At 41.8% G+C, this 15,202-nt stretch overlaps 1 protein-coding gene across 1 annotated transcript in view; it reads left to right on the top strand.

The window, feature by feature from the left end:
• Positions 1–14,420, top strand: part of PITPNM3 (PITPNM family member 3) — a 425,437-nt gene extending 411,017 nt beyond the window's left edge. Inside the window, exons 13-19 of the mRNA XM_075263884.1 lie at positions 3,367–3,483; positions 8,465–8,581; positions 10,122–10,270; positions 10,401–10,550; positions 10,740–10,923; positions 12,388–12,516; positions 13,585–14,420. Of these exons, the coding sequence (XP_075119985.1) occupies positions 3,367–3,483; positions 8,465–8,581; positions 10,122–10,270; positions 10,401–10,550; positions 10,740–10,923; positions 12,388–12,516; positions 13,585–13,893 (1,155 nt within the window). The 3' untranslated portion in view covers positions 13,894–14,420. The remainder of the gene's footprint in view (positions 1–3,366; positions 3,484–8,464; positions 8,582–10,121; positions 10,271–10,400; positions 10,551–10,739; positions 10,924–12,387; positions 12,517–13,584) is intronic.
• The last annotated feature ends 782 nt before the right edge of the window (positions 14,421–15,202 follow it).

Here is a 15,202-nt window from a genome sequence, read left to right as displayed (position 1 = left end):
CGCTTCCAGTACTCCGGTCCTTTCTTGGTGAAAAGCACGTGGTTCAGGTCTCGCAACACATTCATGCCTAGAATCACCGGGACCTCCGGCAAGTAGGTAGACTTGACAAGGATAACTCCCTTGACTCCTAATTCTTGGCCACAGGCCCGAAGCCGCATCCAGACTACTCCATGTACAGGGATAGTTCCATTATCTGCCGCTCTCAGTCGGATAACCATTCCGGTGTTTGGTCGCATAAGGTGGCCATGATGCCGTTCAAAATAGTCTAAGGGCATTGTTGTCACTTCAGAACCCGTATCCACTAGGCAGGGGACCTTCTTTCCCTCAAAACTCACTTCCAGCACGGGGCTTTTTGCGATCAAATCATGTGGGCTTTTTGGAGCACTTGGGCCCCCTGATACTCCTGCGGTGCGCCCTCTTATCGCGGAGGTCTCCCGTTTAACGGCGGTGAGTTGCTGGGCCTGGCCCTTCTCGGTCCTGGGCAGTTCCTTGAGATATGCCCGAACTCTTGACATTGCCAACATTGAACATTGCTATAGTCCCACTCCCGAGGTGGTGGCCTTTGTCGCAATTGGGGGTCGGGAGGAGAGTAATACCACGGCCGTGATGGAGATGGCCTTCCCTGTGGTTCCTCTGTTTGCCACATGGGGGGTCTTGCTGAGCATTGACATGGGGGCCCGTCTGAGGGAGTTGGTAACGGATCCCCAGCAGCAGGAGTCTGTACCTTACTCTGCATCTGGCTCAATTGTTGGGTTAGCGCATCTATAGTACGCTGCATTTCTCTCATCTGGGCCTCTGCCTCACCCCCTACAGCATTGGTCATCACCCTTCCAGCTCTCTGCATGGCGACCTGACCCACCTCTGGCTCCTCCATTTGAGTCCTGGCGATGGTCTCCTCCAGAATCTGGACAAAGGTTAGGGTCTTATCCGCCAGCACGCGGTTCTGTAATTCCCGTCTCACCGTACTCAAACATAATCCCCGAATAAAATAGTCCCTCAACAGCTCGTCATCTTCCTCAGGGGCACGCTGGGCGTGGGATTCGGCCCTCCGGACATCAGCTAACAACCCCTGTAGTTCATTAGCATACTCAGGGACGGTCTCCCCCTCCCCCTGTCTCCGATTAACAAACCGGGCAAGTAAATCGACTGACGGGGCACGGTTCCCATAAACCTTCTCCAACCTGTTTATTATGTCTGTCACCGTACTCCTCTGGGACTCTGGCAGTAATGTGATTGTCCGTCGGGCATTCCCTTCCAGAGCATTTATCGCTACCTCCGGTTGGAGTTCGGGGGCTAGATTACACAGTTTAATCGCACTCCTCAGTCGTTCAGTCCAATCGGTCAGCAACATGTTATGTCCGTCAAATTTAGTCAGTTGGTTTAAGATGGCACCTGCTGGTAAACACCTGACTGGGGCTGTCGGTGCAAGGGTAGGTACAACAGGCGGGAGGACAGCACCTACAGCCACCCTGCCATTAGGCACACGGTCCGCGTCCACCAAAGGCGCGTCCCCTGATGCGTTGTCCATGTCCATGGTGGCACCGTATCCTGCCGACTACGCCAAAAATGTAAGGGGGGAAAGGAGGAGGGGAAAGACACGGCAGCCGACTGGCTACCGGGGCTCTTGCAGGAACTTTTAGGATACAGCGGTTCCACGGACAGGCACAAACACACCAGACACGAAGTAAGAAATATAAATTTTACTCTATACCCTTTTTGGGGGAACTCCAGGCTAACAGGCCTGATGAAATCAATAATTACAAGACACTCAGCCGAGGGCCGAGACCCCTGAGTGACACTGCACCGTGACCTAATATGTCAGAACTAGAGAACTATGCCTTTAACTAGCGGCTACCTATATAAAGCAGCTGCAATTTACCTGTTAATACCAAGCTAACAAAACAATGTAAGTATGCAGATGAAGATCACCTGCGGTGTCACACAGGGGTTAACAATATCACAGTTTACTATTTAACCTACCCACTCCCCAATATCCACATTTCAACACACTACCCCAACCCTGCAGGGAGGACTTCAGCAACCGGTTTTGTTTTATCAGAAGTTGGTGCTTAGCTGCACAAGTCCCAGTGAACCAAATAACTCCTCTTATGACGTGCTTCTGGTACTATAATCCAGGATATAGTGTCTCTTTTGAATAGCAGGACAACACGTGCTGTATCTCCGTTTAGTTAGAACTCGCTTTAAAGCAAAATGGCCGGAATCAGTCTATGCTAGGTTTTTGGCGCCAACAAAAAAAAACTATTTACTGCGTGTATACACTATTCACCCTTATGAAAGGTGAATCGGAGCTCCGCTTACCCGGGTTAGCAAGGGGGCGAACAGTCAGATGGATTTTCCGAAGGAAACAGGAATTTCTTTGCCTTCAGGCAACTGGAACACGGTGTCACAAGGGCTGGTCCTTCTTGTCATCCGCTCCGCGGCGTCTGCACAGCAATCATCTCCAACTCTCCTGACATGGGAACCAGCAACAGGTCCAGGCTTCTCCAGAGCTGGCCCTGGCCTGAAACAAGCGTTGCACGGCAGCGGATGGCGATGGATTGTCCCTCAGATCTCTCACTGCTCAAACAGCCAGCTTCTTCTCCCACACTACTACAGTCCACTTCCTCCACTCGTCACTTCCTGGTTCTTCCTTTACCTAACACAGCGGCATCTTGTGGTCAAAAAGAAATACTACAATAGAATTTTTCATTACAGAAATATCTCCTTTTACCACTGCTATTATCACATCACACACTTGTCAGTGGGAAGTGTTCTGAGACTGTGATAGCATTAGTCACCCCGTGACAACAGGTTGAAGTTTTTTAATGGTAATATTTTGGAGAACACAATTGGAATTTTTTTTACAGCAAATGTGTCATTGTTTCCACAGTATTTAGCAGTTTTCTCTCCAATTTTTCATAAATCACCTTTTGAAAGACAATCACTCTTTTGTTGTCATCTTTCTGCTTGATGTCAAAGAGGGGGACAGCCCTCCATGCCGTTCATATGACTCTTTATGAAGATATTTTTGATTATGTGTCAGCCAGGATTGACTAAATAAATGATGGGGATGTTTTATGTATTCAGATGAACTTGCTGGAAGGCACAAGCATGGCTCATAAACATAATGCTAATTTCTCACTTCACTGCACACAATATACATCTGACATCTCACTCCTTGTCACTTTATGATGGGAATGAATAGGATCCTGTACATTGCAGACTGTAATATATTCAAGCTCCAGCATTTTATATGTCTGCCTTTTAATCATTGATGACCTTTGATCTGGGACTCCTGAAGGAACAGTTTTGGCTTAGTGTAATATGACAGTGGTACCCTATTAATAAGTATACATTGTCTTCCAGCTTATGAGGTATGAGAGCGTGCAGATACAGCAGAAGGAAGGAATCGACACTATGAACATGAGTCCCTCAAGTCGCCAGGAGAAATGGCTGCGCAAGAGGAACCACGTCAAGCTGCGCGTATGTCATAAAGTGGATCTAAGAAGGGTTCTGGAACACTGCATAATTTTAAAGGGTTTTGCGGGTCTTTTAACTTGATGGCCTATCCTCGGAATAGATTATCAGTTTTAGATTGGTGGGGATTGGACACCCGAGGCCTCACGGATCAACTGTTTGAAGTGGTTTAGACTGCACTACTACAACCTGAGGATGAGATAGAGGGTGTGTCTCAGACTACTTCTAACTTCCTATAGGCACATGTAATGCTGAGTTAAAAAGCAGCCAAGATTTGAGGAACATAAATAACAGGAAGGCCCCGACTTTGTTCTTATTCATATAACCTTTCATTTTTAACATGCCAAATATCAGTTAAAAAAACCCGAACAATAGTCTTTTTTGGCCTTTTTCACACAATGACCATGTGATGTCTGTTCTTTGAACAGAACTAATGAAAGTTTATGGGTGCGTGTTACATGTCCTTTCTTTTTTAACTGTCGAAATGGACATGTGAGTTTTTTTAAAGGACAGTTTTCACGATCCATTAAAAAATGGACATGTGATTACACCCATAGACTTTCATTGTTTAAAAACTGCCAGGTGTTGTGGGAATAAGGTCTTACATATTATATAACTTTTAGGTTTGCTTTATTTCTCATGTGATGTGTCACATGACCATGGACTCTACATCAAATGACCATGGACTGTATATCACATGACCTTGGACTGTATATCACATGACTATTGACTGTATATCTCATGACCATGGACTGTATATCACATGACCTTGGACTGTATATCACATGACTATTGACTGTATATCTCATGACCATGGACTATACATCACATCACCATGGACTGTATATCACATGACCATAGACATGACACAGGATGCAGCAATGGATGAGTACTGTCAGGAGGAGGGAGGGGCGTTCCTCACCACTTAGCGTCATGGCTGGGAGGTAAGTAACGCCCCCTCATAGTATAGCGCTACACACAGTACTGTCAGGAGAGGTGTTCCCAGTTAGACTGTCAGGAATGCCCTTCTGACAGTGAAGAGATATCGGTAACGGCAACGCTAGCTCTTCCCCGGGACACGTAACGGGAAAGCCGACTTTCGGCTTTCTAGCGGTATATAAAACCACGTGTGCCCGAGGACATGAAAGGTCCTCTTTAATAGTAAATGTTAGCAGAAGAATTTGCTGCTACAGCATAAATATTTTTTTTATTTAAAAATCTGGATACAATACAGTCATCTTCACATTATGCATTCTCAATGGTTAAAGCAGAAGTCTTATTTTGTTCATCTCAAATTTCATTTTTCACATTCTGTCTTTTCAACAATAGTCAAGTGTTTCAACATGTTGTTCAATGGCAGAGAAATTTGAGAGCACAATTCAATGAATAGAGACAAATATTGTTCTAGATAGAATTGCCACTTGTAACAATGAGGCAATCACTTTGTTCAGTCTCTATATTAGAAATTGACACAGCACTTTTAAAGAGGACCTTTCATGGATTTGGGCACATGCAGTGTTATATACCGCTGGAAAGCTGACAGTGCGCTGAATTCAGCGCACTGTCGTCTTTCCCGATCTGTGCCCCAGGTGAAGAGCTATCGGTCCGGGGCCTAGCTGTTCATCGTCAGAATGGTGTTTCTGACAGTCTGTCAGGAACGCCCTTCCGACTGTGAAGAGCCACGGTACCGGTACCGATAGCTCTTCACCCGGGGCACAGATCAGGAAAGCCGACAGTGTGCTGAATTCAGCTCACTGTCGGCTTTCCAGCAGTATATAACACAGCATATGTCCAAATCCATGAAAGGTCCTCTTTAAATATGAAATGTTTGGGAATTTTTAAGAGAATGGAGAATTCTATCGCAGCATTGGGGACACCCCCAGTGCTGTTTGAGCGCTGGGGCCCGCCCCCAGTGCTGTGAGAGAACTCATTTGCATACCGATGGAAAACTGAATTTTAACCGAACGGCACAGCGAAGAAGACATTTAAAGGTAGGAGAAGAATAGCTTTTCTTAAGACTTTTCCGACGTGTCAACGACAAAAAAAAAAAAATAAAAAAAATTTAATGGTAGAATCCCTTTAAAAAGAAATGTTATTGTTTTCCACATTACATAACAATTCTGTATTTTTTTTTAGAACTCTACAGTGTCGTTCCTCTATTATTCTTCCTAGAAGTCTATAAATAAACCGCATAATACAGGAATGGCGCACACAACAGTTATAAGAAAGGAATTGATATTTCATGGAGAATGCATTTACAAAAACAGACAAATCAGGAGAGATGGCAGGCCTTCATTAAAGGGGTTGTCCAGTTTCAGACAAATAGTCAGAGACACATTTCACAGTTTGTATAATGAAAAGTTATACAATTTTCCAATATACTTTCTATATCAGTTCCTCATTGTTTTTCTAGATCTCTGTTTGCTGTAATAAATTCTGCTTACTTTCAGTGGATAAAAATCAGTCCGTGGTCATGTGATGTACAGTCCATGGTCATGTGATTTACGGTCCATGGTCATGTGATGTACAGTCCGTGGTCATGTGATGTACAGTCCATGGTCATGTGATGAGCACACAGGTGCACAGCTAATTACCAGGCAGATGTCTGATTATTGTGCTGTGACTATATCGAGCTGTGCACCTGTGTGTCCATCATATGACCATTAGGGTGACAATGCTTTCTATAGAAAATATAAAAATTAGTTTTATTCAAAGTCTCACCCACTATATTTGTTATAAATAATGATCTGTAATTGAGTTGCCCCGTTTCTTTTGGTTGTGTTTAGGAAGTTGCTCAATATCAGCTTTTCTGCATGTAATAGCTGTTAAGATAGGATTTGGGTACCAATAAGGGCCCCACCGCTCCTTGAACTCTCTCCAATTTACTTATTTGTAATGTGTAAAAAAAAAATTAATATTATTGATATTATTACATTTTTTCCTTTTTCAATGTAAACTCGCTACATGAGGCCCGATTCACATCTGCGTTCGGTATTCTGTTTTGGGACCCCCGAATGAAAACCTATACGCATTAAAGAGTGGTTAGCTAAGAATCCACCTGGACCCCATAGACCATAATGGAGTGTTTTCCGTGTGGCATCCGCATGAATTATGCGGAGAGAAAAGTGCAATGCTTTTCTCTCCTCATGATTCATGTACACACCGCACTGAAAACACACGTACCCCACTATAGTCTATGGGGTCCAGGTTGATTCTTAGCTAACCATATTTTAATGCGTATATAGGTTTCCATTCTGGGGGTCCCCAAGCAGACTCCCCAAACAGAATTTCGAATGCAGATGTGAACCAGGCCTACAGACAACATTCAGTATTATATTCTGTTTTAGGTAACGCTAATCTCTAAAGCTTTACACAGCAGCTTACATCACTCCCACTGTGTGTCTTTTACTGTCTATTGAAATTTTTGCCTAAAATTCACTTTAATTTATGATAGTACTTTGCATGTTTTGATGAGCGATATTAGAGTGATCTGCTGGATAAAACCAAGTTTTCAGCTGGAATGGAAGATAACATAGTTTTAACTCAGCTAGGTCCACTTAAGGAGTGTCTAGTTGAATTTTTCACCAACCAGCTTGCACAATGCCATCCAAGAGATGATTACAAGAAATTGTTAACACTGATACTCCTGTTCCTTGGTTTGCCACCAAGCCATCAACAATCCAATCGACTTGACATTACTGTAAGAACTCATAGCATACAAAGGAATCAAGGTGCCTGTTGCTGAGGCAGCTATAAAAACTTTCAGCAGACAACTCTGGTACCCCAGTGAGATTATGGTGGGTCTGGCTTTTTTTGACAGTGAGATTCCAACCACAGAAAAGGTTGGAATGGCTCTGCAGAAGGAAGGCAACAATGACTGCTCAACTCACGTGCAGCTTGCCGGAGACCCTGTATCACGCAATAACTTTCATCACTTCATATCATCCAACACAAAAAACTGCTCATTGCACTGGAAATAAACTAAGATTTTCTTCATCAAGATGCTTGTCTGTGGCACACTAATGCAAGTTATATCGATGCATCCTCAAAAGTCGCCGGATTGAAAATCATGAATGATGCCACAGAACGCTCTATTGCACACATGAGTACATTCAATTTGTCACTGAGCACTAACAAGAGGACCAGAACCAGTTTATCCTCCAGTGTGTAGAGAACCCTCGCCATGACTATCCTGAACCAAATAAAGCGTGTTTCCCAAAAAAAAGTGAAACCGCTATAAAATTGTTCATTTACTTTGCTGCAAGATATTCATTACAAATAATTGTTAGTTTTGTGATGACTGAGCCACCAGTAAACAATGTTGCAATGATACGAAATTTTGTCTATGTTACAATCACACCAAAGCAAATAATTCCCACGGGTGAGACTTAAAAATTTGCATAAACATTTTTTGACTGCCATCCTAATGACCATGGACTGTATATCACATGACTATGGACTGTATATCACATGACCATGGACTGTATATCACATGACCATGGACTGTATATCACATGACCATGGACTGTATATCACATGACCATGGACTGTATATCACATGACCATGGACTGTATATCACATGATCATGGACTTTATATCACATGACCATGGACTGTATATCACATGACCATGGACTGTATATCACATGACCATGGACTGTATATCACATGACCATGGACTGTATATCACATGATCATGGACTGTATATCACATGACCATGGACTGTATATCACATGACCATGGACTGTATATCACATGACCATGAACAGATTTGTATCCACTAGGAGTATACAGAACGAATGATATCAAGCAGAGATCTAGACAATCACGAGAAATTGATACAGAAAGTATATTGGAAAATAACTTTTCATTATACCAACAATAATACTTGTCTCTCATTACTTGTCTGAAACTGGACAAATCTTTTAAGGTTTACAAGTTATTACTTGGATCTAAATAAATGTATAATTTTTCTGTTTATTCCAGAATGTTACAGCCAATCACAGAGTCAATGATGTCATTGCCGTTGAAGGAGGATCTCAAGTCTTAGTTGGTCGATTCATGTATGGTCCTCTAGACATGGTCGCTCTGACAGGTGAAAAGGTATTGTAGACAATTTATTTGGGGGTATATTAATCTTCATAAACAGGGTTTCCTGGTAATTCTGCAGGCACCAATGCTCTCTCTGTGCCATGAGTTAAAGGTTATAAAAAATATATTTTATCAAAGGAAAATCCGATGTTCTCTCATCGGTTCCGCTCATGCTTTCTAAAGTGCTGAATTTACTAACAAATCCCTCGTCACTAAGACTCAGACAGATCTGGCTACATAACAGTCTATGGAGGTGAGTAGATCAGAAGAGGAGTCCAGTGAGCGACAAACAGACAGTGAATTGACCAGTTTAGCAGGCAGGAGAGAAGCTGACAACAGGAGAAACAAGCATTTTTCTCTAATAAGAGATATAAAAAATGTCTAACCTTTGCCCAAAAAGTTTAAAATGACAGTTACTCTTTACGCCTGGTCGCCAGGTATCTCATTACATTTTCAAAACTTTTTTTTTAAATTAAATGTTTAATGAAACTAGGAGATAATTAGGATAGCAAACATAATAACCACTGGATACCACTGAAGATTTCTGTAATGTGTTTTTTTATGCCTCTAGAAGCTATTGTTCATTATAGAGAACTGGAAAACTCTAATGGGAAGGACATATGTACAATTTTTAAATGGGTTTCCCACAAAGCGAGTTATTCCATATCAAAAGAACGAGGGACTTTCTAAAATCTCCTAATCAGTAGGAGGTCCGAGTGGTCAGAACCCCACTGGTCTGCAGATTATCCCAATTCTATGGATAGGAAATAACTTGATTTGTGGTACTTGATTGAGGTGTTGATAATTAAGGGTAAGAACCTTGAGGCTAAGACTCCACGTTTTAAGTATAAGTATTTCCTATATATTTATATATCATTCCTATGGCTTAGGCTCAAAAAAATGCTGAAAAGTCTACAATTTTTTTTGCCATGTGGGGCCTTAGGCCGGGTTCACACAGAGTATTGTGGCTCGTCATTTGGTACGTACACGCCGCGGGATCTTTTGTGGGCCGTATACGCTCCCATTGTTTTCAATGGGAGCCGGTACCGTACACGCGGCGCTATTTTGCGGCCGTGATTTTGCGGCGGCCGCAAAATAGCGCCACATGTACGGTACCGTCTCCCATTGAAAACAATGGGAGCGTATATGGCCTGCAAAAGATCCCACGGCGTGTACGTACCAAATGACGAGCCACAATACTCTGTGTGAACCCGGCCTTAGTTTTAAAGGGCAGGAGGTATTGCTACTATTTGGAAGTATTATAAAAACCTGAACATGCAAAACCTGAACTTCCTCACTATATGGTGCCTGAATGTGACAAAATCTTGCATCCATGTGTTGACTAATGGCCACAGGATTTTGAAGGTAAGGCCTCTGTTTTATAGGCACCGTTGTGTGGTGATTGGCTACCACAACAGCTGGATTGTAGCCTTTACCAATGAAGATAATAATAATCAGAATTACATCATGACTTTTATGATTGTGTCCATTCTACGACATCTTGATCTGCCTTCGATAAACCAAATTTCTAAAAGATAAACTAATTTTCTAGGTAGACGTTCTTGTTATGATGGAACCCTCCAGCGGGAGATGGGTTTACTTTGACACAGAGATATCTAACAGCAGTGGACGAGTGTCTTATACTATACCTGAGGATAAAAGATTGGGAGTTGGAGTTTACCCCATCAAGATGGTTGTAAGGTGAGAGCTTGTACACAGCTTTAGCCATTCATGTATTATGTCCGTTTGTTTAGTGTGCGCTATCAGTGCCTTGTATTTATTACAGTAACATTTATATTTGTTTCATGGATTCTTTCTTTTTGGTCTACAGAGGAGATCAGAGCAGTGCCCAGAGTTACCTTACTGTGCTCCCTCGGGGGATGGAGTGTGTTGTTTTCAGCATAGATGGCTCTTTTGCAGCGAGTGTGTCCATAATGGGTAGTGATCCTAAAGTCAGGGCTGGAGCTGTGGATGTTGTCAGGTATCTTCCAGTTATATTACTTGTTTGGGATTTGGTACATGCCTAGAGCACACAAGCTAAAGGTGGCAATAATAAAGTTTTGCGATATCATAGAAACCCAGGTCATTATATGGGCAGATTTTTTCAGTTGGTCATGCATGGTACCAAAGTCATCATGGTGGTTATTCTCTGTGTTACTTTAAATTTCAGGCACTGGCAGGATCTCGGCTATCTAATAATTTACATCACTGGCCGCCCAGATATGCAGAAGCAGAGAGTAGTCTCGTGGTTATCCCAGCACAATTTTCCCCAGGGGATGATCTTTTTTTCGGATGGTCTTGTACATGACCCCTTGCGCCAGAAGACTATATTCCTCCGTAACCTCATGCAAGAGGTAGGAAGTTCTAATTGTAAACTATGATCTAGATATGTGAATCATGTATCAGCCTGAATTATAGGTGTTATAATAGTTATTCCTGAGCTAAGGCTTGTTTGAAGGGATTTTCTAATAACATTACTATTAGATAGTATTAGGCCTTATACATACAGATATATTGCAGATTTGTATTGCACAGAGACATAAAGGTACCCCACTGTACCACCATATGCATTTGAGCTTATATGAAGGTTTTTTTTTTTTTTTTTGTCAATTTCCTCAAAACTCTCCAAAACATCAATTCTAGCATACCAGTTAGGAGGTCCTAGAACTGTCATTTAGGACAGGGGTGAGGGACTCAATAACATTTAGTGCAGAGACTTCCTAGCATTTCTCCTTAAGGGAACACCCCTTGCACACTTGCAGTTGTTGTACCAGGGGAACTAACACATGAACATATGTGACCATCACCCCAAGTCTCTTTACTGTGCTCTTCCCATACTCTATATGGGTCAAAACTGCTGAAAGTTTCCCTTTAATAGTTTTCCCTTTACATTTGTAAAGCTTAAATTCTTCTACCAATAAACATTATAGTGTCTTTATAACTGGAACTATAACCTTGATCAGCTTTGGAAATTCAGCATCTTGAATAAAAATACATTTGAGGTAGAGATGAGCAAGTAGTGAAATATTCGAGATTCGATATTCGTTTCGAGTAGAGCCTCAATATTCAACTACTCGATCGAATATCGAATCCCATTATAGTATATGGGAAAAAATGCAAATGTAAGGGGAAACCACTATTCGACTAAAGAAGAGTCACCAAGTCCATGAGTAGCAGGAGGAGAATGTTTAGGAGGAGCGCTGTGCAGTTAAAGCGCATGGACCCCATAGACTATGGGCCGGTTCACTGCCCGCATGAGTGATTTATGCAAGCACACAGAGCCCATTATATGTTATGGGGTCTGTGTGCTTAACTGTCCAGCGTTTGCAGTTGCGCTGATATTCCATTCGGGGGGGTCCTCCTGCGAACTCCTTCTGGACGGGAGGCAAGCGCTAATGTGAACCGGTCCTTACTCGTCCTGCAGAACCAGCATTGATTGGCCAAATGCTATACACTGTATAGCATTCGACCAATCAACGCTGGTTCTGCAGCAGGCTCGTCTTTGCTAGTCGGGAGAGCTGGAAGCTTGCGTTCATGCGGGAGCTTACTTTTTCTCATAGGAATGCATTGACCAGCATTGATTGGCCGAAGGAGTTTAGTCAACCTTAGTGTGGTTAGGGTAATCTGTAGGTTTCCTTGGTTTATGGGCCAGATGGAAGCTACAATCTCAATACTGATGCCAGTGCTTATGGGTCCCCTAAGATTCCTGGGTCTTGGTGCGACTGCACCTTCTGCACCCCCGCAAATTACACCCCTGGATAGATCATATCTAAAATACTTTTTGCATTTATTTATAACATCTCTTCTGTTTTATCTAGTGTCATATTAAAATCAGTGCTGCCTATGGGTCAATGAAAGATATTTCTGTGTACAATGTGCTTGGTTTATCATCATCACAAATCTTTATAGTTGGACGTCCAGCTAAGAAATATCAGAATCAATGTCAGGTAACTTTGCTATCTACTTTTTTTTTTTCATTGTTTATATGCATATAAGGCCTTGTGTACACAACCATATGAGACAAGGCATTCGGTATGGACGTGTAAACGGCCTGTGCTACTGTACTTCTTCTGTGTAAGTTCAGAATAAGTGCTTTATGAAAGCAGAAAAATATTCATTTTTAAGTACTTTTACCATTGATGTACCTTTGACCTCAAATACATCCCAAGACCGCATATGAATTTTAGTATCCATATAGAGTACCATAAAATGTTTTTTGTACAGATCTATAATAGTTGTTTTCATGAGATTGTACCTGTGCTTGGGTAGGTGGTAGAGCATGATAACCTAAGATATCAAACTTCTAATAACTGCTTGATGGAATATTTGGCACTGTGTTGTGTTTCTAGACCACTGTTTCCCACTTTTCCATACAGCAAGAATGAAAACTGCCAACAATTCTAATTGCCAGTATTTTGCAGGCATTATAAAAACGAACTTTGATGTTGTTACCATCTTGTGACTAGTCACAAGCAGGGGCAGAGCTTGTACAATACTATGGTGTATGGAAAAAGCTCTGCAGGACACCACAGTGTGTGGGATAAGTGGATGTAGCAAAGCTGAGTGTGTGTGGGATAATGTGGAGCAAGTGGAGCTGTGTCTGGGGGACATGAATGCAGCAAAGTTGAGTGCATGAAGAGAAGGGGCTGTACACAGGATAAACAATAAGGAAGCAGACTTGTGGGTGTAGCATGGAATTAGCAGAATTATGTGTACAGGAAGAAAAACATGGGAGGTTCAATGTTTGTGTGTAGGTGTAAAACTTTGGAATAACTGAGCTATGGTTGGGGAGAACATGGAGGTATATAGCTGAATATAGCTGACTTTTTTCAAATGGGACCAAGTACAGTAGTGTGGATCTTTTGAACTAAATACTTTCAGAAAGTTTGCGAGCCACTGTTCTAAAATAACGTTCCCAAAAATTTAAAATGGGCAAATATTATTGCATTACAAAGTTGTTTAAAATTGTATATTGTATAGTCTAATCAACATGAAATATTTTTGTTCTATTTTAGTTTATTAGTGAAGGATATGCCGCTCATTTGGCTAGTTTGGAATTTGGTCACCATTCCCGTCCAAAAAAGAACAACTCCCGCATGATCCTGAGGAAGGGTAGCTTTGGTTTGCACACACAACCTGAATTTTTAAGAAAAAGGAACCACCTTCGAAGGACTATGTCTGTTCAACAGCCAGAACCACCGTCTACAAATCCAAAACCAGAGAGAGCACAGAGCCAACCAGAATCTGATAAAGATCACGATCGACACTTAAACCCACTCTCCTGGGTGAGAAATGCGAGCCACAAATTTGAGCCCTCACCATAACAAAGACTTAGTGGTGTCCTTGGGGTTATAGTCCACACTGCAAGTAGGCCATGGAGAATTGCAGACAGGCTGTGCAGCGTGAAACAGCAATATGGTGGATCTGTGGTGGCTTCCAATAAGATCCTTCCCTTAACCTAACCACTTGAGTGTAGGCCAAGAGATTTTTGGACTTTTCAATGTAGTTACCAATAAAAAGACAGAAGTGAGAAGTGGCACACAGTTTCTTCACCCTGTAGAACTTATCATAGAATAATTTTAAGACGACAACAAATATCGAATTCTAGATTCCAAACTTTGCATTACCTGCCAATGGACAAAGCTTTAGGAATGCGTATCAGAACCTGATTATTAGCAATTGACCATTAATTTACCGATATATAGTGCTCAGGAACCAAAAAGTGTTATTTGTATGTACTGGGCGCCAGAGCACACAAAGATCTCATGGTTAAGTCAACAGAAAAGTGAGGAATACCAAGAACAAGAACTCCTATAACCAGGGCTTAAGTACTATATATACAGATAAACCACAGAATAAGTATATAGATATATATTTCTGGATAGAGAAAATATTACTCTTAGACTCATGTTATCCAGTATTTTGTGTGAGAATTTACAAAGTCTAAATCTTGGGAGAATTGAAGAGATTACTGAAAAGACCCCGGGACCGCCTACTTGGACAAAGATAGTTTTCGTATTCTGCATAGCATTACTTGTGAAAGGGAGCAAGTCATGAATTGCTAAGTCTCTGACTATATAGTAGAGATATGTTATGCTAGGGTTGGCTTTCATTTTCACTATTATTTCTTATGGGTTGGTGTTTTTAACCAGTGGACCAAACAAGTTTGTTTACAAATGTTCTTCAAGAAATGGAAATTTAGGGGCCAATATGTTAAAAGAACGCTAAACAAAGAAAATCCACTATTTTTTTAATGCACCCAATTCCTCCATCTCCACCTTTCTTTTGATCCACTTTGTATTACATTACAATTAAAACTGAGAAATATATAAAGAAATCTTTTCAGTGTGTTCTAGGGGCTCATCCAAGTCCCCCTTAGATCTTCTCACAGTCTTCTGTCTGGCTGTTAGACAACTGGCTGTAGCAGGAACCTGTCTAAAGCTGAACAAAATGTACATAAAGGGGTAGAGCTGTTAAAGACACTTATCTCCAGGATAAGTGTGGGGGAAAGTGTCTGATGGCCTAGGGGTTCGACTGCCAGGTCCCACATCGATCAGAAAAATGGAACCAAAAATTCCTCCTAAAGCTTCCTTGTGAATGTAGCACCAGTGTGCTGCCAATCCATTCACTACT

This window comes from Leptodactylus fuscus, chromosome 2, assembly GCF_031893055.1.
Source record: "Leptodactylus fuscus isolate aLepFus1 chromosome 2, aLepFus1.hap2, whole genome shotgun sequence".
Classification (NCBI taxonomy): Eukaryota; Metazoa; Chordata; class Amphibia; order Anura; family Leptodactylidae; genus Leptodactylus; species Leptodactylus fuscus.
This window is presented reverse-complemented; position numbering and strand designations above follow the sequence as displayed.